The 27255-nt window shown below is 46.7% G+C and overlaps 1 protein-coding gene across 1 annotated transcript; it reads right to left on the bottom strand.

Moving 5' to 3' along the window:
* Positions 1–408: 408 nt before the first annotated feature.
* Positions 409–27255, bottom strand: TTL (tubulin tyrosine ligase). Its single transcript, XM_080930858.1, has 7 exons — positions 26903–27255; positions 24344–24422; positions 17644–17876; positions 13671–13806; positions 12756–13025; positions 7612–7755; positions 409–3657 (listed from the first exon to the last, which is right to left on the bottom strand). Exons 1-7 carry the CDS (start codon positions 27057–27059, stop codon positions 3543–3545), a joined length of 1134 nt encoding a protein of 377 aa, XP_080786984.1. The 5' UTR covers positions 27060–27255; the 3' UTR covers positions 409–3542.

Raw genomic sequence — 27255 nt, 5'->3', positions numbered from 1 at the left:
GATTCAGATGGGGGCACAAGACACTGAGAAGGGATAGCCTGGGGTCTGCAGCCAAAACTATTGACGTCTGCAATAGATATCATTTGGTTAGGGAACTATAGTCTGACTTGGCTCTGGATGGTAGGTGAGTTTAGAAATCTGTTTCCATTTTCAGAGTTTAGGGAATAATAAGGGATAAGCAATAGAGACCCCAGATGGCTCAGAAGAGGGAAGGATATTTCTTACTGTTTCTAGGAAAACCATGGTATCATGGACTGAGATAAACAGTGATAGACAAAGGCTAGTCAACCCCACCGGAAGGTGACCAAACCCAAGGACACAAAAACACTTGAAATATCTTTAATGCTCCAGGCATTTAAAACATTCATATAGTTGCCTTATTTCAGGAATTTCCTCTTAGGTGCAGGCTCTGTGTCCAGGATTAGAGGCACATACATCAACCACATGAATCCTCACGACGGCACCCACGTCCCACATGCAACCCACTTTGGCACCTTGTCATTTTGTTCACGGGGCCCCCTCCCTGCCACACTCGAGACAGGACCGAGTTCACCCATGAACACAACCACAGCTGTTCATAAGAACACCTGGTGACAGCACTACCACAGCTGTTCATAAGAACACCTGGTGACAACCACAGCTGTTCATAAGAACACCTGGTGACAGCACTACCACAGCTGGCTCTGTGGCTCAATGACCATTTCCAGCACTCCCCAACGTCCTGTGCGGGTGTCATCCCACAGAGCTATTGAAACACACTCAGCTGGTGCTCGTCCCAGCTCCACGCTGTCTCACAACACAGAGGCACTTACGTATTCTTGGCAAAATGGACTTTATAATTGCCAGTGAAGTCAAGTGTGAGGGGAGGGGCTTTTCTCCCAGAATCAGTGAATAACTCTAATATATATGACCAGATGTATAGATCCGTGTCTGTGTACTTTTGATAAATTACTTAGGTAGGGGAAATCATGTTTGATTTTCCAGATGCTCTGAATGAGAAGCAGGCTGAGAAACTGCTTGGATAATACTTATATTATGAATACACATATCTGACTGTTCTTACAGAATTGTTTGCTTCAAAGATTTTTTTTTTTAGCCTAATCCTAAGTGATTCTCCCAAGATAATGTGTTTGTCCTCCTTCCAGAAGTAATGGTTCAAAGCACCTCAAGACACATTGTTACCTGAGGTTCTGATTCCACTGGACACGGGTGGGAAGGGTCATCAACTTCTTTTTAACTTCACGGGGAGTATAGCATGTAGCCGGCGCTGAGAACCTTGGTACCAATGGCCCTTGAGTCTTCCCACTTTACTCTCTCGTGTTCTCACAAAACTCCCCTGAGGTAGTCCCTGGGTCAGGTAATGTCTCCTCAACGAGACACTAAGGCACAGCGAGGTTATTTGGCTTGTGTGACATTGTGCAGTCTAACGACAGAGCCACAGGTGAAACTGGCGTCTCCAAACAACCCCTCCTCCCCTGGCAACAGGCAGCACTTACACCGACTGATCATGAGGAATAAAGGGGAGGCCAGGCATGGCCATGTGTGCCACAGACACCATGGAATGGCACGAAATGGTTCAGAGCCGGTCTTCCTGCTCGGTGGGAAGTAGATTCGTAAAAATGGTGGGAGCTACGTGAGGAAGGAGCTCAACCCTTGCCATTTTGAATTCCTCACTTCCTTTATACAGATGGTATGAACTCATTTTAGGCTGAGTACAAAACCTGTCAGGATTCAAAGATTTACTGACTTCTTCTTTTTCAGCTCTGACACCATGACGGCTAAACACTCTTGAATGTCCCTGTGGCTTGGCACCAAGAACACACACAGACCTCCCTGCTTCTGCCATCACCAGCTCTCCTGGTCTAGCCAAGGACCCAGCACCAGCACCACCATCCACCACTGACTTTCTAAGTGAGTGTGCACGCTGCCTTCTCGGAGTTCGCCAGCACTCCCCTGCCAGCTCTGCTGGGCCCCGAGAACTGATTTCATATTGAATGTTTTACTTTGCTCTTGGTGCTGACTCTGTCACCCGTATCCCAGGTAACCCTGGCACCTCTGCCCTCTGACTCCAGGCTCCCATGAGTTGGGACTCTCCTTGCTTCAGTAAACACTGTCACATCCTGCCACCCACCGGTGCACGAAATACACAGTCTCATCCTTCCTTTCTTCGCCGAAAGTTCCCACGCCTCGCTCTGGGAGGAAGAGGTGCTTCAGCAGCTCTGTGGAGACGGTTCACTTGACTGTAGAAAGTATCAAGTAGATGCGATGAAGAAGAAGAAGGCTACACAGGGAAAGGGCACACTGTGCTCTGGGGAGAAGAGCTGCTTCGCCAAGTCTGCTGTGGTCCCAGGACACTCTTCAGAAGAGCCTGTTTACGTGCTCACCCTGACTATCCATGACTCTTCCCACCACCACAGAAGCAGGCTCCCAAGAAGCCTATAAAATACGGATGGACCCATGACCCAGAAACAACATTTCATGGTACACTTTTGTTGACACTTACGAGAAGCTGTGCAGAGCTCCAAAAATACTTCTTTCTCACACAGGCAAGGCACACCCTCACTGAGAGGGTGTCTCTCTTGTCACCTACATGCATAGCAGACAGGGCCCTTTCTGGAAGGGATCCTGGCCTTCCAGCTCCTGCAGAAGGCCCTTAGAGCCATGGAGGACAGGTGTGGGGAGAGCTGTGAGGAGTGTGAGGAAAAGGATTCTACCTTCCCCGACTTCCAGAAAGGATCGCTACAGAGGTTCAAAGATGGGGCTGGGGGCGGGTGTAAAGGAAAGAGGAAACTGCAAAGCTGCCTTCAGAATTCTGGTTAAACCAAAGATAACCGAGACTCAAGATGCTTCCGAGACTCCCTTCCACCCGCCCATCCCTTTAAGTAAAGTAAGATATCATGGTTTTGTTTTTGTTTTTCTCTCTCGCATGCTTATTTGGTGCTTGCAGATTCATCAGGTCTGCTGCTTTTGTTTCTAAAACATGCAGTGAGCGGCATACGCAGTTTGCTGTCCACAGGACCCCTGGCAGGAGCTCACAAGCAAGAGGCCTTCACTGACAGGCCGGGGCACAGCACGGACTGTGCTGCATGCTTGTCCAGAGTTTAGCGGGACATAGTGTCGCGGAAGGAATGTGCACAGAACATGTGGCAACCTCTAAAATGCTCTAAGGTCCAGTCTGTGTCCAGTGAGGCACAGACTAAGGCACTAAAGCTGCAGCAGGTGGGACATGGCTCAGAGGCCCCTGGGATGCATCCCAGGGAGGAGGGGCTCCCCTCCCAGTACCACTCAAGACCAGCAACTGCTCAAGGGACCGGACCACATCATAACAAACCCCTGGTTCCAGCCCTTTAGAAAAGTATCCGGCTCTTCCTCTCCATGCTTGCGTCAGCTCAGCCGCACTTCCACAGCCGCCTTCTCTTCACACATTCTTCCTGCACATCTGTTCCCCAGCACGCCTTGGTCAGGAACAGTCCTGTCATCTCACGTTCCTCTGGAGCAGGACCCCACGCGTCTCCCAAGGTGGCTCTGTACCTTCCGGTCTGTCACAGCTTGATGAACGTGGCCGGCTGCTGCGGCACCTGCTCCGTGTCCGGGGGTGGGAAGACACTGGATATGGCTATGTCCACAATGCCCTGGCACAGTTCTGCATAGAGCTTCCTGAAATACATTTTTAAACATGTTACTGAGGGAGTTCGTCAAAGTGCAAGAGAAAAAAAAAATCAAAGCTGGGTATGGTGTGTGTGTGTGTGTGTGTGTGTGCGTGGTGTGTGTATATGTAGTGTATGTAGTGTGTGTGGTGTATTATGTGTGTGGTGTCTGTGTGTGTATGTAGTGTATGTGGTGTGTGTGGTGTGTGTGGTGTATTATGTGTGTGGTGTCTGTGTGTGTATGTAGTGTATGTGGTGTGTGTGTGTATATGTGTGTGGTGTGTGTGGTGTGTGTGTGATGTGTATGTGTGTGTGTAGTGTATGTGTGTGATGTATATTTGTGTAGTGTGTGTGGTGTGTATGTGTGTCTGTGTGTGTATGTGTGTGTGTGTGGTGTGTGTGTGTGTATTTCAGTGATGATCTGTTCTAAAAATTCCACCTTTGAAAAACTTGCCGCTGTGAATAAAGTGCCCAGAGGAGGCTCTGCACACAGATAAGACATGTAAGGCAGTATGTGAGTATTTTTAAAGGCCTCAATGGGAACAACGAATGATGTCCGTTGAAGCTCCGGACGACTAGCAGAGAAGGTCATTTCAGTAGTGTCAGGAGCCTAGCTCACCTGTCTGTGAGGCAGTACATGCAGGGGCAGGCATCATCCAGAAAAATCAACAGTGTGGGGAAGCAGAGGAAGGAGGGGGAGGAGACAGGGTCTGGAGGAGGGAGGGAAGGAGGCTGTGTAAAGCCACATGTTGGGGTAGCACGAAGGGAGCAGTAGCCGATACCAACAAGACAGAAGAACTCAGGATGCATGGGAGAAATGGAACTGGAACATGGAGCGTTGTAGACTATCTGAGGCCCAAGGCAGTGTGGCTCAGTGGGTTTAACTTCCCCCAAGGGCAACAAAACCCCTTCATCTTTGTTTCCTTCCTGTGGTTCCAATCAGCGCATGGGAGGGTTCACCCCAGTGTTGCTGACCTCTAACACCCAAGGCTGCAAAGCAGAACATCAAGGAGGGACCCTCCCATTTCTTCAGAACAGTGTGTGGGGTTCCCTTATGGGACTCCATGGGGGCACAAGTCCCCAAAACCAACTGCTTGGGACTGACCCTTAGTGCAGGCAGAAGTCAGAGACGTGAGGAAATACCCACATCTAATATACCCACAACTTGCTCAGGAAGTGTTGGGGACCCAGATCCAAGGACAGGAGAACAGACTAGCCTGCCTAGGTCCAAGGACTTAGCCTTCTAATCCCACAAGTCGCTGTATGCCGACTCGGCCAGCTAAGAGTTCCTCTTATACCATTCTTATCCCTGTTGTACAATGACATGTCCACCTGGCAGCTTCCCCCATCACAAAACTTCCTCTCCCACCCCTATCTGCTAGGCTGCCAGGTCTGTATTTTACCCTGTTAGAAGGCCCCTAGGAAGCCATGCTTCCATTTTTTCTCTTAGGAAGTCCTAACTGCTGGCTAACCTTCACCTGTCCGGCTAGACCCTCTCTCCACTCCCCAAATTCCCTGGCCTCTCCCCTCCCATCAACACCATCTAGTTCCATTTTTAACAGTTTGGTGGACAAATTACTTAAGCTCCTAATGCTGAAGGGACAGAGGCGTCAAAGCCCTTCAGTGAAGATGTTAGTTCACCGAGAACCACAGCTATAAGAATATGCCGTGCACATAAGTTACTGTGTGAGCATTTCCCATGTGGAGAGCTGAAGCAAGGAGAGGATACACAGACCACTTTCAAGGTGGCCAGCCCAACACGCCTCTTAATCATTGGTGACACAGGAAGACTCAGGGTGGCACAGGTGTCTCACACCACCAGGCCCACATCACTGGATCAAAACCATGTTGCTAGAAGAATCTGGGTTGGCATAAGGTTGGACCAAATATAAAGAAATCTTTTGTGCTTAAGCATTTCATTTCTAGCTAATAGAGACAATAGTGTAAAGATGTCTCTACTTAACTAAAATCCAAGCCACTGTAAATCAGTTGAGTGCTGGGCTGGTTGGGCGGCTCAGTAAACAAAGTGTGGCCACCTGAGCTCAGTCTCCAAATCCCAAGTAAAGGCGGAAGGTGAGAACTGACTCCACAAGGTCACCCTCTGACAAGTTCACACACAAACCGTGACACACGTGTCCCTGCACACACAATAATAAGAAAGAAAAAGCCCGAGTGAGTGGAAAACACTGTTAACCAGGAAGTACAGTTTGCTCATTCAGAGAGTATGTACAGAGAACTGTGTGGCAGATGCAGAGCTGGGCTCAAAGATTCAAAAGCCACAGAAACAAACAAACAAACAAACAAAACCCCAACCAAACACAAAACAAAACGAAGCTGGAGACATCCTGGTGTGAGCATTCCACGAAGGAAACAAAACACAGCTGTTCGATAACAGCCCATGCAATGAGAGACATACTAAAGTGCAGGGTGGAGAACTGGAGCTCCTTCAGGGAAGGCCTGAGGGCGACAGGGACTCCACAGGAAGGTCACAGAAGCACAAAGATCCATGCAGGTAAGAGCTGTCATAGGGAATGGTGTCTTTGGTTGGGCAGCAGAGGCACAGGGGAAGAGGGAGTTGCTCCGGGAAGGAAGGATTCCATGGGGGCAGTGCAGAAATAGAGATTCCAGTGAGGAGTTCTTTGCAAAAGCTCCCCCCCCCCGGCCCCCTGCCAAGTGAAGGAAGGTATAAGACTCAACGGGACAGAGGACCAAGGATGCCGGAGGCAGAGTTCACAGGACCCATGGAATGAGCTATCAGTTCCCTAGGAGGGAGATGGCAGCCCCTCCATTTCCCTAGCCATGGAAAAGTCTGAAGAGGAGGATGAGGGGTAGGTGCGCCCCATTAGACACACGGACATCCTCATAGGACCTGGGGAAGGCAGGCGCAGACAAGGGTCTAGAATTCAGAAGATGCACTAATTTGGTGGCTTTATCATGAAGTTTAACAAGAACGTAGACAGGGGAAGTGGATTAGAAGGCCCAAGGCCACCCAGCACCAGAACCTGAGATCCTTGGAGAGGAAGAGAGACTCCAGCTTGCTTGAATCCCACCCCCCCATCAGCCCCATCTGGTACACAAGGGTCTGAAGCCAAAGAGGGGAGAAGATTCTGCAAGAGGGAGGTGGCCTCCTCCAAAGCTGCCACAGGGAGCTGTCAGGACAGGAGGTGGACTCATCATTTCTAAGAATACTTCCCGGAGGAAGACCGGGGGAAGCAAGGTGTGTGTGCACCAGTGTGTGTGTGTGTGTGTGCGCACGCACGCGTGTGTGTTCCACAGCCATGAAGGTGTGGAGCATGATGAGGAGAAGGTGTCAGGAGGAGAGGATGGAGCAGAGCACTCTGGAGCCATGGATCTTTGATATTAGGGGCAGGAAGAAACAGCACAGCCCAAAGCATTGTCCCCGTGTCCCCGTGAACGCTCTCCCCACTGCCTCTGGGGGAGTCTGAGCCCTCTTGCCTTACATCCTAGCTCGGACTCTACTGTGCTAACGCCTGCCTGAGAAGCCCTTGGATGTCACAGTCTCTCTCACAGGCTGGCTTACTCAGTTTGTCACGTGAACAGTCCCAGGGCTTCGATAGCAGTTTAGGGTGATGGTGGTGGTGGTGTTTTTGTTGTTATTTGGAGGCAGGGTCTTATTCACACATCCTGGGCACAGGCCTCACTGTATAACCCAGGATGACCTTGAAGCTACAGTGATCCTCCTGTCTCAGCCTCTCTACTAGTGCTGAGATTACAGGTCTAACGTACCATACCCAGCCCAGTTTTATTTGAAACCCTGGTAGCATAAAACCACAGCTAAGCCTCCTACCAGCCAGGGCTGGTACGTTGATCATGTCTTCCAAAGGACTCACTGTGACAGTGCTCTCCCGACAGCCATCAAAGGGTCCACGCTGGAACCTGTCAGACTACCCAAGGTGCACACCCCACTTCTGGTTATCAACACAGGCAAAGGGTTTAGGCTTACTGGGCGCACGCAGGGGCGCCATTGACCTCAATGAGCCAGACCTTCAGCTCCTCATCCACCATGAAGTCAAAGCCAAGGAGTTGGAAGCTCTGGTAAGGGAGGTGCTTGGTGCTGATGGCGGGCTCCACACTCATGAGGCAGCTCCTGTGAGGAGGAAGGAGGAAGGAACATATAAGACTATGCCGGAAGACCCTATACCAAGCGTGCATAGGATTGATGAATTGACCAACAGATTATTCAAGAGAAGGCTGCTTATCAAATGACTCATTAAGGACATGTTGCCCTAGGAGTCCACCTTCTATCCTGCTCTTCCAGGTCAAAGCTGCTAGCTCAGCACCCCAGAGACAGCTCAGCACCAAGTCACTATGAATTCCTTATCAGTGCTGATGGTGTTAGCTGTTGCCACCACTGTTTATGAGAATTACCAGATGGCCGGTGAGCTCCAGACATCTGCTTGTCTCAGCCTCCCCTGTGCTGGGAGTCCATGCCACCGCATGAACTCTATTAGACATGGGTGCTGGGGGCAGACTCGGGTCCTCACGCTTGCCCAGAAATGACTTCAACTGAGCCAGCCCACATCCCTGTGTTTTGCCACGTGAAGAGTGGACTGGCACTTAGTAAAGCAGGAGTGGCAGAAAGAACACTGGGCATGGGGCTGGAGAGATGGCTCAGCGGTTAAGAGCACTGACTGCTCTTCCAGAGGTCCTGAGTTCAAATCCCAGCAACCACATGGTGGCTCACAACCATCTGTAATGAGATCTGATGCCCTCTTCTGGTGTGCCTGAAGATAGTGACAGTGTACTCATGTATGTAAAATAAATCTTTAAAAAAAGATAATTCTGGGCAGCGTTGATTTCTCTTGCTAGCTCCAGATCTGCTGCCAACTAAAGGAACATTTATGATTACAAGTATTCAAACTAAGTATTGAAATCTATCACAGAATTCATTTTAGCACCAATTTTTTTAATTAGAAGATTTTAAATAACACAGTAAGAAGTAAACACTGAGACTTCAAACATCTGAAGAAACAGAGGTGTAAAGACAGGCTGGGTCTATTGCCACACCACCCTGAACACACCCAATCTTGTTTAAAAATGGGCCACAATCTCAGACACAGTTGTTTTTGAGGTAGGGTCTGGTTATATAGCCCTGGCTGGCCTAGAGCTCACTGGGTTTATTTTGAACTTGGTGGCAATCCTCAGATGACTCCTGAGGCTTATAGATGTATATACCAATACACCATCAAATGTGGTGTTTCCTAGACAAATCTCAGTTTCCTTATCTACAAAGGTGGGAGAAATGGTACCTATTTCCTACCTCGACTTTAGACTGTTCAGAGAGTTACATAAGATATTCAACTTGCCCTCTAAGTAGTCCTGACTGTCCTGGACCTCACATATAGACCAGGCTAGCCTTGAACTCACAGAGATCCTCTGGCTTCGCTAGTGCTGGGATTAAAGGCCTGTGCCACCAGGCCCAGCTAAATGTGTAGCCCAGGCTGGCCTCAAACTCATGATCCCACTGCCTCCGCCTCTTTCAGCAAATCCAGAGTGTGTTAGCACAACCAGGTCTAGGCATCATTTAATAAATGTAATAAACATTGTTCGTATGAACTAGCATGTGGTTGATCCTTTACCCTTGATGCCAATAAACACATATATATTACTTAGGAGTTAAAAAGACTAGTAAGATGGGGAAATGGGGATGGGTTAGTATGACCATAGTATGTTATAAGCATGTATGAAAGTGCTCTTATACAGTTTCATTCTGTAGCACCAACACCTGCTAATAACCCATGTCTAATGGCACAGCTGTGACCCTGGCACTCGAAGAGGCTGAGGCAGGAGGATCTAGGATTCAAGAACAGTCTGGATTGTGTAAATATTTATCTCAAAACAAACTATAGACTGGAGAGATGGCTCAGCAGGTAAGAGTGCTTGCTCCTCTAGAGGACCCAGGTACAGTTCCTAGCACCCACACTGGGGCGGCTTACAAACACCTGTAACTCTGGCTCCCAGAGATTCGATGCCCTTTCCTGGCCTTAGCCAGGAACTGAACACACACGGCATACATAGACAAATAAAAAAAAATTTAAAACACAAAACAAAACAAACCCAACAGCACTCAGGGAGACAGAGGCCAACTTGGTGTATAGAGTGAGTTCCAAGTCAGCCAGGACTACACAGAGAAACTCTGCCTGATAAAGAAAGAAAGAAAGAAAGACAGAAAGAAAGAAAGAAAGAAAGAAAGAAAGAAAGAAAGGAAGGAAGAAAGAAAAAAACAAACAAAGAAACAAAACCTCACACAATCAGGGAGGGGAGAGGGAAGAAAAGGTACTTTATTAAACATTTTAAAGCATTTTTTCTATGAAAATACTTTAAGTGAGGTTTTTTTGTCATTGTTCTGTATAGAGTTTCATTGCATGTCCCTGGTGGCCTGGAACTCTCTATGTAGAGAAGGCCAGCTTCAAACTCAGAGGTCCATCTGCCTCCTTCTCCCAAGTGCTGGGATTAAAGGCGCCCAAGAATGGATTTACGCATGTGAAGAGAATTCTGAGGCCTTGTGAGAAAACACCAAGAAAACGAGACAAGAGTCTTGTGACCTCAGTTTTACTCAAAACGGGATTATTCTTGGAATATGTTTCCTTGTCTCTCCCGGGTATAGCAGGAAGGAGTAAGGTCACATTAGACTATACATTACATCTGGCTACTGCTATTTGTTCATATGCCTATGGAAAACACGTTTTTTTCTCGTGCGACTTCTGCCCTTGTGACTGTACGCTCTGTTCAGGTGACTCTGACTTTTCTCAACCCTCAAAGTGTAAATTGTCTGATTCACTGAACAGTTGTCTGTTGCAGGAGACGTAAATCTGCCCACTTGTCTGCTCCAATCTCCCTGTTTCTGGCCCCTCAAGATCAGCAAACACACCATCATACCCGGCTCATCTAGAAGTGTTTTGATTAAAATAAATTTAAAATATGATAATTTTCTAAAAGGAATTCTTTGTTTATTTTATGTATAAGAGTACACTGTAGCTGTCTTCAGACACATCAGAAGAGGGCACTGGAACCGATTACAGATGGTTGTGAGCCACCATGTGGTTGCTGGAAACTGAACGCAGCAGTTGAGCAGTCAGTGATCTTAACCGCTGAGCCATCTCTCTCCGGCTCCCTAAATTATGATAATTTTTAAAAGTCAGAAGTTTAGTCAAAGGGGAAACAAGAGAAAGGGATAAAAAAAAAAAGGCAAGTTTTGCAATCTGACATACAAAATTACACTTCTTATCTGCTAGGAGGTGAGGATGAATAATCTACAGTAAAGGGTTTTCATTATTTGAAAGTGTAGGCAGTGCACCCTTTTTGACTACAGTGGGAGTCAGCAGGAGGCTGGCTAGAGGGAAAAGCTGTGAGCAGTGGTCAGGAGAAGCACCCCTGCACTGCAGGAAACAGCCAGCAGGGGGCGCAGAAGTGCCCAATAAAGGGCTCCTAGAGTGGGGTTTCCTCCAGCCTATTTTATTTCCTAGGTGTAGGAATTCTCACCACCCTCTGGCTACCAGACAAAGCACAGGTCTAAAACGTAAGAAACAAAAGAAGGACAACAAAACGAAAGATGAACAAAGATAAAACACAAGGCGTAAAAACCCAGATGTCTGTCATCTGCTGAAGGCACACATTTTGTAATAGCCACACAATGGAATAATACACAGTAATAAAGAAAAGACGACCACTTTGTCGATTAATACGATGTCAACAGGAGCTGAACTTAAATCAGGAGCTATAAGCAATTCCACTCACACCCAGGACTCTGGAGCCATAGAGATGGAAAGGTTACCTTTGTGAAGAACCTTATTTTAATGGAGTTAAAAGGACTCTGGGCATGCTGGATTTACTTACTTATTTGGGGGCATGGTCTCATGCTATCGCTCAGTCTAGCTGGAGCCCTCCAGCCCTGCTGCTTTAGCCTACCAGGTACTGGGTTAAAGGAGTCTGCCTACTGTAAATAGCTTACGTCATCATTTGTTTTATGGCTGGCTGAGTCTGAGAATAACTCAAAACTCACCGAGCCATACCTCAGTGCATTACACTTCGTTTTCTAAAACTTACTAGATTCTTGTAACCTGCAGTGAAGAACGCTGGCTGTGATACACGACTCCTGGCTGTTCGAAGAAGTAAGTCAAGAGGAAAAACGACCATAGGAATGAACTCTAAGCCGGGAGCAGAAACTACAAATCCACGGTTCCTATTAAATATAAGCTATGCACACAGGGTTCCTATAGCTAGCACCTTGCTACAGCAGATGAGTCAGTATGCTCTGGGTTCAAGTGGGAGACCGAGTATATAAGGTGCAGGCTGGCTCCACCCATACAAGCACACATGTGAACTCACATACGTGCACAGGAAGCTGTGTGCGCGCACGCACACACACACACACACACACACACACAACATGTGAGCTCACATACAGATGCACACACCACACATATCCACACCTGAAAAAAAAGAGATAAATCAGTGGACCAACACAATGTGCCATGGTCATAATGGAATTATGAAAAATCTACCAACACGTGGGTAATAAGCAAAATATTTTAGACCACACTGCAGGATGTAAGCATTAAGGAAAATAAAAGGATTTTGATATGATAGAAATGCAAATATATCCTCATATAATCTGTGGAAAGCAGGAGAAAACTTGAGATGTTGAATGGTTTGTTGTTATGTATGTCTTTCTTTCTTTTTTACTTTTTAAATGAGTTTATAATTTTGTATTGGCCTCAAATTGATTTCCCAGACTTTCACCTTAAGTAACTAGTAGAAGAAAGACTAGTTGAATGTCTCAAAGGACAGATCGGAGGAGATAACAAAGATAAGAAATAAAGAAGATGGTTGACCAGAGTCAACGTTGATTTTTTAAAAAGATTTAATCTGTCCAAGTAAACTAGAGAGATGTGAGTTATCAAACCTAGAGGACACGAAGTGGCGTTTTCTCAGATTCATTCTACAGACCGTAAAGTGAAAATACAGGAAAATTACAAATGTTCTCTGCCCAAACATTAGCTTAAGGAGGACAATTCCCTAGAAGGCATAAACACCCCAAGTTCCCTCAAGAAGAAACACAAACCAGAAAGGTCACAATGAACTTACCTTATGATGTGTTTGATTTGCAGCAAGATGCTACTTTCTAAGGTGATGTTCAGAGCGCTTGTCAGGTACTGATTGAACTCGTCGAAGAACATTTCGTTCCCTTCTTCGTATTTCCCATAGTTCTTTGAGTACTCTTTCTGAATGCAGTGATTGGTCAGATGGCAGGTCTTATCTTGGAAATTATCAACATGATATGGTTCCGAGGCAGTCCGAAGCACTCCCTCTCTATAGAGGTAGATGTTAAACTGATGGTCAACCAGGACCCAGCTTCTGCAAGCCAACGAACAGTCTTATTCAGACACCAGGGTTTAGACATAACCTCCACACCTTATTTGTTTTTGTTATCTATCTATCTGTGTCTGTCTGTCTGTCTGTCTGTCTGTCTTTGAGACAGGGTCCTGCTGTGAGGCCCTGGCTGTGTTAGAGACTTCCTTTGAAGACATCTGCTTTGCCTCCACCTCCTGTGCTGGGATTAAATGTGTGTGCAACCACCTGGCACACACCTTGACTATTTGTAGGCATGGTACAGTATAGAAAAGGAGAAGATTCTGAAGTTATATAAGGCAAACCATAAGCTAGCCAACATAATGGCTTAGCACCATAACAAGGCAAATGAAGTACTTCGCCATAACTAAGGACAGGCTTGCGTTTCTTGTAAAAACAGACAATTCTTTAGGCTATGGATGTGTTTGAGGTTAACAAATGACACCTCCACTTGCCACGTTTGCCTTCTGGTATCTTGGCCAGCCCCATAACGTGAGCAACGTTTTCGAGACAGGAAAACTAAAAGAAGCAGTAACAAGGCTGAGAGGCTCAGCTGTGCTCAATGTGGCAAATGCCAGGTTCAGCAAATGCTCGGTCCCAGTCCTGTCACCTCGCCAGACCCTACCACTGCGAAAAGATGCTGAACATTACCGAATGTCAAACTTGCGGTGACCGGGCTCGAGGAGCAGAGGGTGCTCGAGGTATTTCTGGATCACGTGCACTTGGCCCTGGTTGTCTATGAAATCCAGAAGCTCCGAGGCCTCTGGGGAGATGAGGATGCCTTCACCTGCAAACAAGAGCAACATGGACACTAGCCCAGTTCATTCCAAGAGGGACAGCTCCTGACCAAAGCCAGAGCAAACAGAAAACTCCACAAGAGGGTTTCACTGGCTTGTTCCTCCGACTAACTTATTTATTTATTTATTTTGTGGGCATATGCCATACTGCTTGTGTGGAGGCCAAAGGAGCTGGTTTTCTCCTTCTACCATAATAAGGATTATGGTCTGCGATCACCAAATTCTCTTCTAAGACGATGCCCTACGGGAATGCCAGGAAGGCAAGGACACCGGCGAATCAGGGTGAAGGCACCGCCATAAAGCAGTATGCCCTGCAGCAAGCAGACTGAAGGCATGGAAACAGCCCATCAATATGACAAGTGACACGGCCTAAAACAATTTAATTGAGGTATAACACACTAAAATATCCAACCTTGAAATGCATACAATTCGATGGTTCTTAGTATACTCAAGAGTTCCTCAGCTGTCATTAGAATCTATTTTTAGAACATTTCATCATCACCCTGGAGGGGGCGGTTCTGATGCTAGGGTCCTGTTCCCCAATTGGTTTTTGATCTGTCACTTAAAGACAGATGTGGGCCAATTGCTGGGCAGAAGGAACAGGTAGGACTTCCTGGTCCCTGGAGGCAGGCAGAGAGACACAACGAGGGAGAATGGGGTTCTCCATGCTTTGGAGGGGGAAGAATGCAGCAGCTATGTGAGGTCTTGGGAGGAACTGGGGCCTGTAGCCATCACTACAGGTGGGCAGGGGCTAAATGGGACAAGTCACTGAAGGTTAGGGTAGGTGGGAAAGAAGGAGATAATAAATTGGTAAGGTCATGCTTTTCCAGGCGGGAGATCATAGCACCCAGAAATTGTGCCAAGAAGGCAAGTTGAAATTGAACAACTCTGTGTCTGTGTCTTTTCTCCGAGGATTCAAGGGAAGCCGGTTGGTGCTGGGAGCGCTGTCACCTCCCAGAGCAAAGGGAAGGTAGAGCATAAAACTACATGCTACATCCACACCCCACCTCCAAAATTATGCAGCCTTCTTTCCTTCCTCATCCATGCTCCCTGTTACAGTAAATATTAAAAATGGAAAGGCCCCCCAGGTCTCACTCTGAGCGCATGGACTCTGTCGCTCGGTGCAACAGCTCCTCACCCCCTCCAAACCCGCTGTTGCTACCGACCGCATCTTCCTCATGTTCCTATGAACAGCATCACCAGGCACAGGCCACTGGTGTCTTCATGATGCACCAAGTTTTCAAAGGAGGTTTCACGGAGCGAGCTTTATTTTGATGAGAAATTTTAATTTCTCAGTCCTTGATCTCATGGATTAACAGGTACTGGTATCATGTTCAAAGTTTATTTGCCAGCCTCTTGCCCAAATTTACCTTTACCACTTACGTGAACTACAAATTAGACTTGGCTTGATGTATGACAGAGGATGGGCTCACCTTTTTTTTTTTTTTTTATTACCATGCACTATATATACATAGCACCACTTGTTGACGTGTTTATCCTCATATTTTTGCATGTGTATAAGCATGCAATATGCATGTGTGCATGAATGTTTCTGTATAGGGGTACACATATGCATGTCAGCACACATGTACTATGTGTGTGCTTCGGGTTGATGCTGGGTGTCTTTCTCAATTTGCTTTTTTTGACCTCATATAATTTACATGGGTCTCTGGCTGAACCCAGAACGTGCCACTTCAGCTGGCCCAGCTAGCTTCAGGGAGCCCTTGTTACCACGCACCAAGATGGCTGGAGAGCTGCCACGCCCACCTGGCCTTTACATGAGTTCTGGGAATCTGACCTCTGATCTTCATGCTTCCATAGCATTTACCCAATGTTTTAGTCAGGGTTTCTATTCCTGCACAAACATCATGACCAAGAAGCATGTTGGGGAGGAAAGGGTTTATTCAGCTTACACTTCCACTTTGCTGATCATCACCAGAGGAAGTCAGGAGTGGAACCCAAGCAGGTCAGGAGACAGGAGCTGATGCAGAGGCCATGGAGGGATGTTACTTACTGGCTTGCTTCCCCTGGCTTGCTCAGCCTGCTCTCTTATAGAACCCAGGTCTACCAGCCCAGGGATGGCACCACCCACAGTGGGCCCTCTCCCTTTGATCGCCAGTTGAGAAAATGCCTTACAGCTGGATCTCATGGAGGCATTTCCTCAGCTGAAACTCCTTTCTTTGATAACTTCAGCTGTGTCAAGTACACCAATGAGCCATCCTAGCCCTGTCTTTCTTTTATTGAGAGTTGCTAGTGTTACCAATTTGATGAACTCTAGGATCCCCTGGGAAACCAGACCTCGGGGTATCGTGTTGACCAGGGGCAGAAATGACTAACAATGGCCAGATGGTCTTCCAAACCATAAAAAAATAAATCCAAGATACAATGGTTTTGAAAAGAGGGCATGACAGTAGTTATAGGGAGACCTGTGGTTATTGCATTAGGAGCCTAAGCCTGAGTTGATATTATGAACCGTATCCATTTCTGAGCATCTATCCCACACATATGTTGAATGCATGTGTGGAAGATACAGAAGCAAACAAGATGGAGTCTGTGTTTATGTGGGGCTTCTAATGTGTGGTGGGAATGGCCAGGATTTGTGATATGGTCCTGGGAAGATATTAACAATGCAGGTTAAAGATACAGAAAGTAACGGGCATGGGGCCATTTTAGCCAGGAGAGCCTTCTTTGACAAGGCACTGTCTGGGCTGATGGAGACACATCCCAGGTACAGAGGCAAATTTATCTACTCCGAGGGACTCAAGGCAGTCTTTGTGTCTACGGCACAGTGAGCAAGGCCACGGAATGGCTTCAGAGGTTCTGGGAAGTGTCCAATGGGGCGGGCTCCCGTCAGGACTCCAGAGCCACCCTAATGGATCAGGAAGTAAGTACCATAATCAGATTTGCGTTTTTAAATCATCACTCTCTCTCTCTGGCAAGATGGGAGCTGGCTGAGGGTCACACTGCAGCAACTGGCTGGAGAGACCGGCGGCTTTGATCCAGAATGGGAGTGTTAGAGACATAAGAACCTAATTCCGAACACATTTTGAAGGTAGCCCTGGCAAGACGTGGATGTACTTCTTAAAGGTGATAAAGAAGAGGAGAAACCTGAGATGGGAGGCACCAGAGCCTGGGTAAATGGTGGGATCATGCACTAGGTAGGAAACATGGCGGAGCAGGCTGGGTGGACAAGCTGGAAAAGATACGCAAAGTTCTGTCAGACGCTTTGCATTTGTAATGCCTTCTACAAATGCCTTTTACAGCGTGATTCAGGCCGCATTAGGGGACACAAGGTCTTTAAAGGCTGGACCAAGTTTAGTAGGTGGAGGATTGGTCTTGCATACATAAAGCCTGGGATGTCATCCCCAGAACCCGATAACGCCAAGCACAGGAGAGCATGCTTGCAATCCTAGCACAAAGAAGGACGGGAGCAGCAGAACTGGTCAGGAGTTTCAGGCCATCATTAGCCAGCCTAGGCTACATGAGAACCCATCTCAAAAAAAAAAAAAAACTTTTTTCTCAGAATAAAAACTGGACATGGTCCTCTGTTTGTCATGATTCTGTGTGGAGTCAATTATCGGTGAACATCAGGAGGGACTGGTAAAATGGTTTGCTGGGTACCGGGCGCTGGCTGCCAAGCCTAGCGATCTGAGTTCAATCCCCGGGACCCACGTGGTGGAACAACCCCTGAAGGATGTGCTCTGACCTCTATGTGTTTGTCTACATGCCCCACCCTCAAAACAAAGAAAAGAGGCAGCATCAAAACTGCCACCGAACAGCTCGAGGGAAGATGCTGCAGGTGGCAGAGTACAGCAACGGCAACTTACCTTTGGCACCAGCCGATGACTTTGCGATCCAAACGTTGCCCTCCCCGTCCTCTTTCTTTCTGTTATAAGAAGCCAGGAAGAATTCTCTCTCATCTGTCCTGGAGTTACAGACCGGAAGCTGGACGCCATTCTGCGCTGGAGCGACTGGCGTCTTGAGGTTAGTTGGATAAATCACATAGGACTCAGGGAACCATGAGCAGGACTCAGACAGCTCTGGACTGGTCTTGACTAGCCTGGCAGATGACAGAGGGTCAGTGTCTGTCCTCAGTGAACTGTCACCTTGCTCAGAGAGGCCAAGTGCCCCCCAAAGCTTTTCCAGAAGCTAAGACCCAGTCAGGTTTCCTCACACTGTCTGCTGTGGTTCCAAAGCCATGTCCTGGTTAATTCAAAGGCTGATGGTGGGCTGGGAGTGTAAGGTTCTATCCTCACCACCACATACACCAGACTTGGTGGTGCATGCCTATAATCTTAGTATTTGAGGGGACAGAAGAAGGGTGAGAAGTTCAAGGTCTGGAGACCAGCATAAACTACAAGAGACCCTGGCTCAAAACAAACGAAGAAACACCAAAAATAACAAAATCCACGACTCAGAGTTTAACTCTTTTTTAAATGTCTTTCTCTAAAAACTCAGTGTACTCTACACTGACATCTTTCAACCAATGTTGATCCAAATAAAAAATGGGAGCATACCTTTAGTCCCAGCACTGGGAGGCAGAGGCAGGTAGATCTCTAGAGTACAAGGCTAGGCTGGTCTATAAAGAAAAAAAAAGTGAGAAGAGAGGAAAATATTTGAATAACTAGCAAAAAATACTATCTTAGTCCAGTTGGAGAAAAATCTAGGGGGAAACTTCTTAGTCTACTTAACTACTCAACACAAATCATCCAAACACTATTTTTAAGTATTTTATTTCTTTTTGTTTGTAAGATTTATTTCATGTATATAACCGCACTGCCCTTGACACACCAGAAGAGGGCATCAGACCCAATTACAGATGGTTGTGAGCTACCATGTGGTTGCTGAGAATTGAACTTATGACCTTTGGAACAGCAGTCAGTGCTCTTAACTGCTGAGCCATCTCTCCAGCTCCAAGTATTTTATTTCTTGATTTTAGCTCAGGCTCTTATCCTGACAGGATAAAGGACTCTTTCCCATGGGACACAGGACAGGAGTAGACCTCAGGGGAATGCCTTCTGCTCCCCAAATGGCGAACACCACAGAAGAAAATGCCAGGCCCTGGGAATAACACATAACGAGGGCTTCCCAGCTCACCAGCTCTCCCATCGCACCCAGAGCCGGAGGTTCAAGACCCTCACAAGTGAACAACTTAGACACAGAAATGTAAAGTTCCTATATCACAAACGTGCAAGGCCCAGACAGGATGCAAGCTCCAAACTCCCAAGTCCTAACTGTCATGTTAAACCCAGCCCCAGGAACTGGAGCCATTGAGGTCTAGCCAGGACAAGCACGGGCCTCCTTGAAGCTGTCATTCATCCCTCTTTGTCTAGAACAGAACTGCTTGTGAGTTCTAAATCAAGATTCACCTACAAAGATTCATCATTTATCCGCTAGTAAAGTTCTTGCTGTGCAGGCTGAGGATGAGGGATGTCCAAAACCCAGGAAAGCAGTGTGCTGGGAGGTGCACTTGTGACCTCGGAGCTGGGAAAATGGGAGACACACAGAGCCCTGGGACTTGCTGGTCAGCCAGCTTAGCCTTCTGTCTCAAAATAAAATAAAATAAAATAGAAATAAAAAATCCCCACCCCACCCCCAAGACATAGTTTCCCTGTGTAGCCCTGGCTGTTCTGGAACTCATTCTGTAGACCAGGCTGTCCTTGAACTCAGAGATCCACCTGCCTCTGCCTCCCTAGTGCTGAGATCAAAGGCGTGCACCACCACACCCAGCAAAAACATATTTAAAAACAACAAGGTGAATAGTGACGCCTGAGGTTGTCGGAATTAGGGTCTCTGGCCTCAGTATACACATTGTCAGCACATACATGAGCATTTGCATTGTATACACGTTCATGTATGTCAGCACATACACGAGCGTTTGCATTCTCTCTCTCTCTCTCTCTCTCTCTCTCTCTCTCTCACATACATTTTAATAAAACCATTTAAACAACAAACAGGATTCGAAAGTTTCTTCAACCCAAAGAGACTAAGAAATACAAATCAACAGACTTTTAGCTTTTCCTGCATGTTCAGCTCTGCACCACTGTCCCTTATGGTCATCATGGGTCACATCCAACCATTGAGCATTTGAAAGAGTGGCCAGTAAGACTCGGGAAGTAAACTATAAACTATACATTTAACCATAAGAAAACCAATGCACCGTAATAACGTTTTCCCAGTAAGTACAACTTTATCGATTTAGCAGGATGGCACTTTCTTCATCATTATTGTATTGCTACGTTCGAGTCACACCCTGGTGTCGTTTCTAGGAGTGCACACACAAAAGCATTGCTGGTCTATCAAGGAACAACAGATTGATTCAGCTCATGCAGTGCTTTTTTTCTGTGCATGTATGAAATGTTATGTGTTTATTATACAGTGAACGGAGCTGGCGACGTACACCGTGAGCGGCCTCTAAGATGAAATATTTTCCTAGTTTAAAAAAATAAATATTTGGTGCTGGAGAAATGGCTCAGTGGTTAAGAGCGCACTGGCTTGTAGGCATAATGTCACAGAGGATCTGGGTTCAGTCCTCAGCACCCACATGGTGGCTCATAAGCATCTGGAACTCCAGTTTATGTTTCCTTTTAAGGCAATTTAAGGATCCCCAAGGGCATCCTCTTAATTAGTGACTGACGTAGGAGGGCCCAGTCAATTGTGGGCGGGTCATCCCTGGGTTGGTGGTCCTAGGTTCTTTAAGAAAGCAGGCTTAGTAATCCATAAGGAGTAGTCAGTAAGCAGGCCAACTCCATGGACTCTGCATTAATTCCTGCCTCCAGGTCCCTGCCCTGGGTTCCTTCCATGATGAACTACTAAATGGAACCATAAACCACATAAGCCCTTTCCTTCCCAAGTTGCTTCTGGTCATGGGGTTTCATCAAGGGAATAGTAAAGCCTAAGAAAGACAATTATTTCTCAGGTTCTATAGTTAAGCTCCAAATAACCATTGGCTACAAACTCTAACATTAAGAACAAACTGAAAAATGTTAAAGTTCTCTTTAGCCTTAGATAAGTTATGACATAAGCAGACGCTGCCCAATTAGTACTCTGGGAAAAACATTGTCAAAGTTCAGCCTAAACAGCGGTTCTCAACCTTCCTAAGGCTGAAACCTTTTCATCCAGTTCCTCATGTTGTGGTGACTCCCAGACATAAAATCATTCTCCTTCCTGTGATTTTGCTACTGTTATGAACTGTAATGTAAATCTCTGCTATCTGGCCCCTCAAAGGGGTTCAGACCTACAGGTTGGGAACCATTGGCCTAAACAATGTTGAACTCATGGTATAGGGCATCTTTTTAATATTTTGTATCTGTCAAAGAATTTTGTCTCCATGTAAAAAGTGCTTTGTCACAATTGACAGAACTTCAAGGCTGGGTTCAAATGTAGATTTGCGGGGTGTTAATGTTTCCTTTTAAGCTCCACTGCAGCATATGGTACCTACTGGAAACATTTGCTTTCTCAGTTTTCCGAGGCCTACTCTATAAAAAGGATCATGGCTGCAGCTGCCCAAACGGCTCAGGACTCACTTGCAAATGTCATGTCATGATGAATCACCAGTTCAGAAAACCATTGGGGGGAAATATCAAACAGAAGACAGGGAATTTAATGAATGTCCTTTGTCGATGGGCTCTGCTGGATGAAAGCATTTTCCTGTATTAATTCCAATTAATATTTTCTTGAAGTAAAGATATTTGCCAAGTCATTATTTTCACTCAGAAAGCCATTATTTCATTCAATGTTTTTTAGTTTTTTAAATGGGAGTGTTATACAAAAATCTCACATAAATTTATATTGTACACAGATGAGCCAAGTTTACAACTCAAGGAAGAAAAAAACTTTATGACCTACCCATACAGGTATGATAATTTGTGTTATCCAAATCCATAACGCTTAATAATCATGATATTGCATATGTTTATCATGTAACAAAATGCAGAAAAGTTTTCTTGGGATGATGTTGTGAATGTCAGCTAAACAAACTAAAAAAATTTGAAAGTTCAATACCCCTTAAAATCTAATATTAAGATAATGAAATGACATATAGTTGGAATGGTTAGAGTGGACATAAAATAATACACTCCAGAGCCATGGCAGTTCGTGCTGAGAAGGTTCTAACCTGTACAAATGGAACAGTATGGCCAGGCATGCCTCAGAGGGCTTTCCTGAGCCCGCATAGGCTTCTATGCTGTACCTTTGACATCCTGTCCTTTCTTCCTGTCATTTCTAGCCCACAGAATGAGGGAGATCACACATCTAACTCTCTAGTGGCCCTTTGACCCATATACAACCAGAGCAGAGGCACACACTGGCGAAGGGGAGCCAGCGTCTCCTGGAACTGCTACAGTACCTTGCGGAACACCCGGAGAACAATGGAAGCTGCTGCTAATGTCACAACAGTCACCCAGCCCAGGTCATGCCACCATTTTCAAGATGCCATTACAGATTATATTCTCTGTGACAAAGAGTGGATCAAAGATTCAGGGTGGTGCTGTCCAAGGTAATAAAACTGGTCATGACTCTAGCCTGGCATTCTCTGACTCATTACAGCTGTCGAATATGCAAATATGCAAACCGCTACTCTTTTTATAGCATCCTCGGCTTCCTACTTACAAAAGCAGAATTCTACTTTTGTCTTCATGTGTCTGTGTGGGCATGCTCACATTCCAATGAGTGTAGGTGTCCACGGTGACCAGAGGAGGCTGCAGATGCCCTGGAGTTAGTCAGAGCGGCTGTGACAACACAGGTACAATGGCAGAACAGTATGTGTCCACTCAACTACTGAGCCATCTCTCCAGCCCTGGCCCTTTACATTCTAAAAGCAAAAAGGACACATTATACAAAGACTTCAGGAAGCTTTACTTTGTTTTAGGAGTTGATGCTAAATCATGAAAACCCATCCCAGAGAAATGGGAAAGATACTAGCACCAGCATGTCCAAGGAAAAGCAGAGATGCTACGAGGAGCACCCCAACCTCTGAAGTCCAAAAGAAGCGCTAGCGAGTAGAGACAGCATTTCACATGGAAGGCTATTTGACTACTCAGACATGCTTATGAATTACAGAGCAAGAGCCCAGGAGACCTACTTAGCCCTGATCTTAAGGACAAGACTGAGAGCTTCCATCTGAAAATGACAGTAATCAAAGCAATGAGAGTAGGTAGTTACTACTATTACACCCACAGACGTTAAAGCACAGACACACACCCACGAGGTGCCAGGCCCTAGCACTGTATCCACTCTTACATGTCACCTGATTTAATCCTCATAATTGCTTTACAAGGGAGGTATCTGGGCTTAGAGGGATGAAGAGATTTTCCCGTTAATAGGCTTCTTCAAAGAACCGAGGATAACCCCGGGCTGTTGACCCTGGATCTCAGTCACTGTCTTAGTCAGGGTTTCTATTCCTGCACAAACATCACGACCAAGAAGCAAGTTGGGGAGGAAAGGGTTCATTCAGCTTACACTTTCCACATTGCTGTTCATCACCAGAGGAAGTCAGGACTAGAACTCAAGCAGGTCAGGAAGCAGGAGATGATGCAGAAGCCATGGAGGGATGTCACTTACTGGCTTGCTCTCCCCTGGCTTGTTCAGCCTGCTTTCTTATAGAACCCAGGTCTACCAGCCCAGGGATGGCTCCACCCACAATGGGCTGGGCCCTCCCCCTTGATCACTAGTTGAGAAAATGCCTTACAGCTGGATCTCATGGAGGCATTTCCTCAAGGGAGGCTCCTTTCTCTGTGATAACTCCAGCTTGTGTCACGTTGACACAAAACCAGCCAGTACAGCCACTGTACACCATTCAGTTCTACCTTGTGGTACCATCCTTGTGAGATCTAGCCATGCCCTATGGGCTCAGAGATGGGAGGTGGAGATGGCCGTGTTGCATTCTGACTATCCCAGGAACCCCCTAGCTGCTTGGGAGTCTTCTGAGGACGGCCTGCACATTCTTCTCCAGAGACCAGAAATGCCTGGCAACTTACTCCTCAGTCCGCCCTTCCCGTACAATGAGAGAGAACGTTAAAGTTGCTAGATGAGCAAATGCCAAGGAAAAGTGGAAGCTGCACCTGACTGACACTGTGGCAGATGCTCAGTCACTCTGCTTCAAGACGTGACAGCTCTGAGGTGTCTGTCATCCGTGTCAGAACACCAGGGGCAAGCTAAAAACCACTCCTTTGCTTGGCTCCCAACTTGCCCCGCCCCCCCCCTTGACTACAGATGGGTTTGCCTTGAAAAACTTCCAAGAAATCACTTACACTAGAACTCTCTTCCTGAGAGTCGGGCTTTGCTTCTAGAAGCCTCCTCACCTAGGAGACAGCCGGGCTTTGAGAGATACACAGCAACGCCTTAAACTGTAATGAAAGCAACTTAGAGAAGGCCATAGCCCTGCTATCTGTGGGTTTTAAAACAGTAAAGACTTTTTTCTTTTCTCTTTACAATAATCCCTTATTTTGGCCTAAGTGCTTCAGAATGAAAGCTAATAAACCATTTATATAAAACACCAAAGAAAGGGAGGTCTTCTGGAACACTTACTTCACTAAAGAAGCTTTGCGGCACAGCTTGTCCGCCCCTCTGTAGTAATTCACCAGCTGCGACAGGCCGGGCTCGTGACCTACAAGGAAAGAAGAGACTCAGAAGGGAAACAGCAGGTGCGGAGTGACAGTGTCAGCAGCAGAATGTGCAGGACAGATGTGTCATACCAGCTTCCCTGTCTCTCATCTCAGACTGGTTGTCAAACGTGGAGTGCCTTTGTTTCTCTGTTCCAAGGTCCCTCTTCCTCTCAATACTGAAACATTTATACTGACAGGTAGCTGTGATGTGGCTTCTTTTTTCTTAGAAGGGCACTGAGTGTTTTCCATCTCAAATCTCCTTAGCCCTTAGCATAGTCCTCTCTGGGCTTAACACATAGAAGCTTGTAATCTGTTGAGCAAGACTACTTGAATAGAACCGCACATCCTTCCCCAACCTCATGTTCTCCAAGTATCAAAGAAGGCAGCAGAGTATGGACTGTCTACTTCAAGGAGCTTCTAGAAGCCACTAAAAAGTGAAAGAAGGTAGTGGGGAAGACCATCGGAATCCCTGAGAAGTTCTTTGCACTATTTCACGAGGAGACATTTCAATCGTTCTTACTACAGAAATCCTTTTATCCTTCTACCCTTGAGGCTTAGAGTAGTGTTAATCCTCGGCATATATGGGGCTTTGGGTTCCATCCCCTCCTTGGTTCAAGCACCACAATGATAACATGAAATAAATATAGATAAATGATTAGGAATAAAACGATACAACAAAAATACATTTTATTCAAAAAAGTTTAACCCCTAACAAAATGATTTGCAACAAAAAGATTTTAAAAAGAGACTTTGAGTTGGATATCAAAGGTAACAATAATTAATCCAGCCAGGGCACACAACCAAATCAGAGCTTTCAGGCATTATCTGGTTTATACAATCTCCCTGGGAATGACAGGCCCAAGTCTCAGTTGACCTGGTACCTTCCCGTCCTATCGGTCCCAGTCTTCCAGGGCCTGAACCTTTCTCTCTGTGCTTTCTCCTTGGGTTGTATGAAACCCACTTTAGACAAAAAGAGAATACTCCCGATAGCAAGGGGGTAGAACCATTTTAATTAGAGGATACATCTGTCTTTTTTTCCATAAAAATAAATGTCTGTCGGTCATCTGCTAAGTATGTATTGCCTTCTCAGGACTGGAATCCCAAAGGGTTTCTACCTGTCAGCATGCCAACAAGGCCAGCTACCCATCCCCAGGCCGAGCATTTTGGTGTGTTCTACCTAAGATCTTACCACCAGGCACTGTCAATTGTCAAGAGGAGCCAGAAAGTCAGGAAGGGAAGCAATAAAGTAAGGAGAAACCAGTCAGCGGCTCCTGCACTCAGGGGACTGGTTTTGTGGGATTTTCTTTGCTGAGTCCTTCTGGGGGAATTTGGCTACCACAAGGACATCAGTAGCCAAGCACATTTTCGATTCAGCGATTTCTGAGGCTTCTAACCACCACTCCATGAAGCCACCATGTTAAGAGTATAAACTCGTGTAATAATGAAAAGTTATCCCTGAACTATTTCAGTAAGATTAAACCTGAATATAATATATTCCAAAAAAATATACTTTATTCCATAAGCCATCATATCTTGGAATGATGTCACCCAAATGCCCTATGCAAGCTTGCCAATAGCCAGTTAATTCCAAAGGAACTGCTTTAGTGTAGCCTCATCCATCTCTGACCACACCTATTCTGAAAAACCTCCTCTCTTCAGGACATGGGACACTAGTCTCTGGGGTGTTCTCTAAGGTAGCAATGCCCTCTCCCCTTCTGTCTTTGGAATACAAATGATCCCACCACTAAGGGAAATTCTGTAAAAGAACCAGCTATCCAGAGAGAGGCGGGCCCTCCCCAGATGACTATGCACTGAAGGGACCATGAGACCAAGTTTAAGTCTGTAGGATGCTAGTTGAACCCATTAGGACAACTTCCAGATTACGTCATTTAAAAGAGAGTTGCTGTTCCTTCCTACATGAGAATATGCGGATAGAGTGGTACCAAGCCAGCTTCGCCCATGTGGATGAGGAGAGCAAAAGTCACCAAGAAAACATCACTAGATGCATAGTTGCAAATGCACACTTTTGGTGCAGCTAAAGGAAAGGTCTGAGATGGAACAGCTCCACACCCCACAGCTTCCCTGAAAGCTCCTGCTTTGGGGAACTCAGTGAGTTTTCCCCAAATTCCTTGCCCGTTCATCTGGGCCTCTGGGTGACACAAGCCTCCCTCCTTCAACAACTCCCCCTCCACGCCCACACCACACAGCGGAATCTCGGTGGCAGAAAGCTCCAAGATGATTTCTGCGGGCCCAGGGAAGCTAGGGAACCAGGCCGACAGCCCGGGTGCAGGGATAGGTCACTGTCAGCAGATAGGGTAACCGCACCCAGACTGTTCCGAATCCAGCTACGGGTTTAGGTCTGGCTGGACCCGTTTTAGATCTGCTAGGGCGAGCTCGCGCCTCGGGAAGATTAATGACCTTAAAAAACAAAAGCGCCGGCTCTCCGAGTCAAGAGCGCAGCGGCCACGAGGGAAAGGCTCACCTAGTCTCCCGAAGGGCAGTCGGTTCCTCTCGCCCAGCATCAGGTTGAACCTGGGGTTGTCCCGCCGCAGCCTCTTCCAATAGCCGGTGGCCAGCAGCAGCCGGGAGACCTCGGCGTAGACGCTGCTATTCTCGTCGCGCACCACGAAGGTGTACATGGCGAAGGGCAGCGCGCCCCGCAGCCGCCACAAGCCGTAGTCCAAGGCACAGCGGCTTCGCCTGCACCCTGCCCCAGCTTCAGTCTCTGCCCCGCGGTCTGCCTAATTCCCGGGCCGCGCCTCCGGATTACCCTAGTGTCCGCCCTGGGCGCCCACGCCACCGCCCGAGTGGCGAGCGCCACCCGGACGCCGCGCC

This window comes from Micromys minutus (assembly GCF_963924665.1).
Source record: "Micromys minutus genome assembly, chromosome: 17".
Taxonomy (NCBI): Eukaryota; Metazoa; Chordata; class Mammalia; order Rodentia; family Muridae; genus Micromys; species Micromys minutus.
Note: the sequence above shows the minus strand (reverse complement) of the source record. Positions and strands in the feature narration are given on the sequence as shown.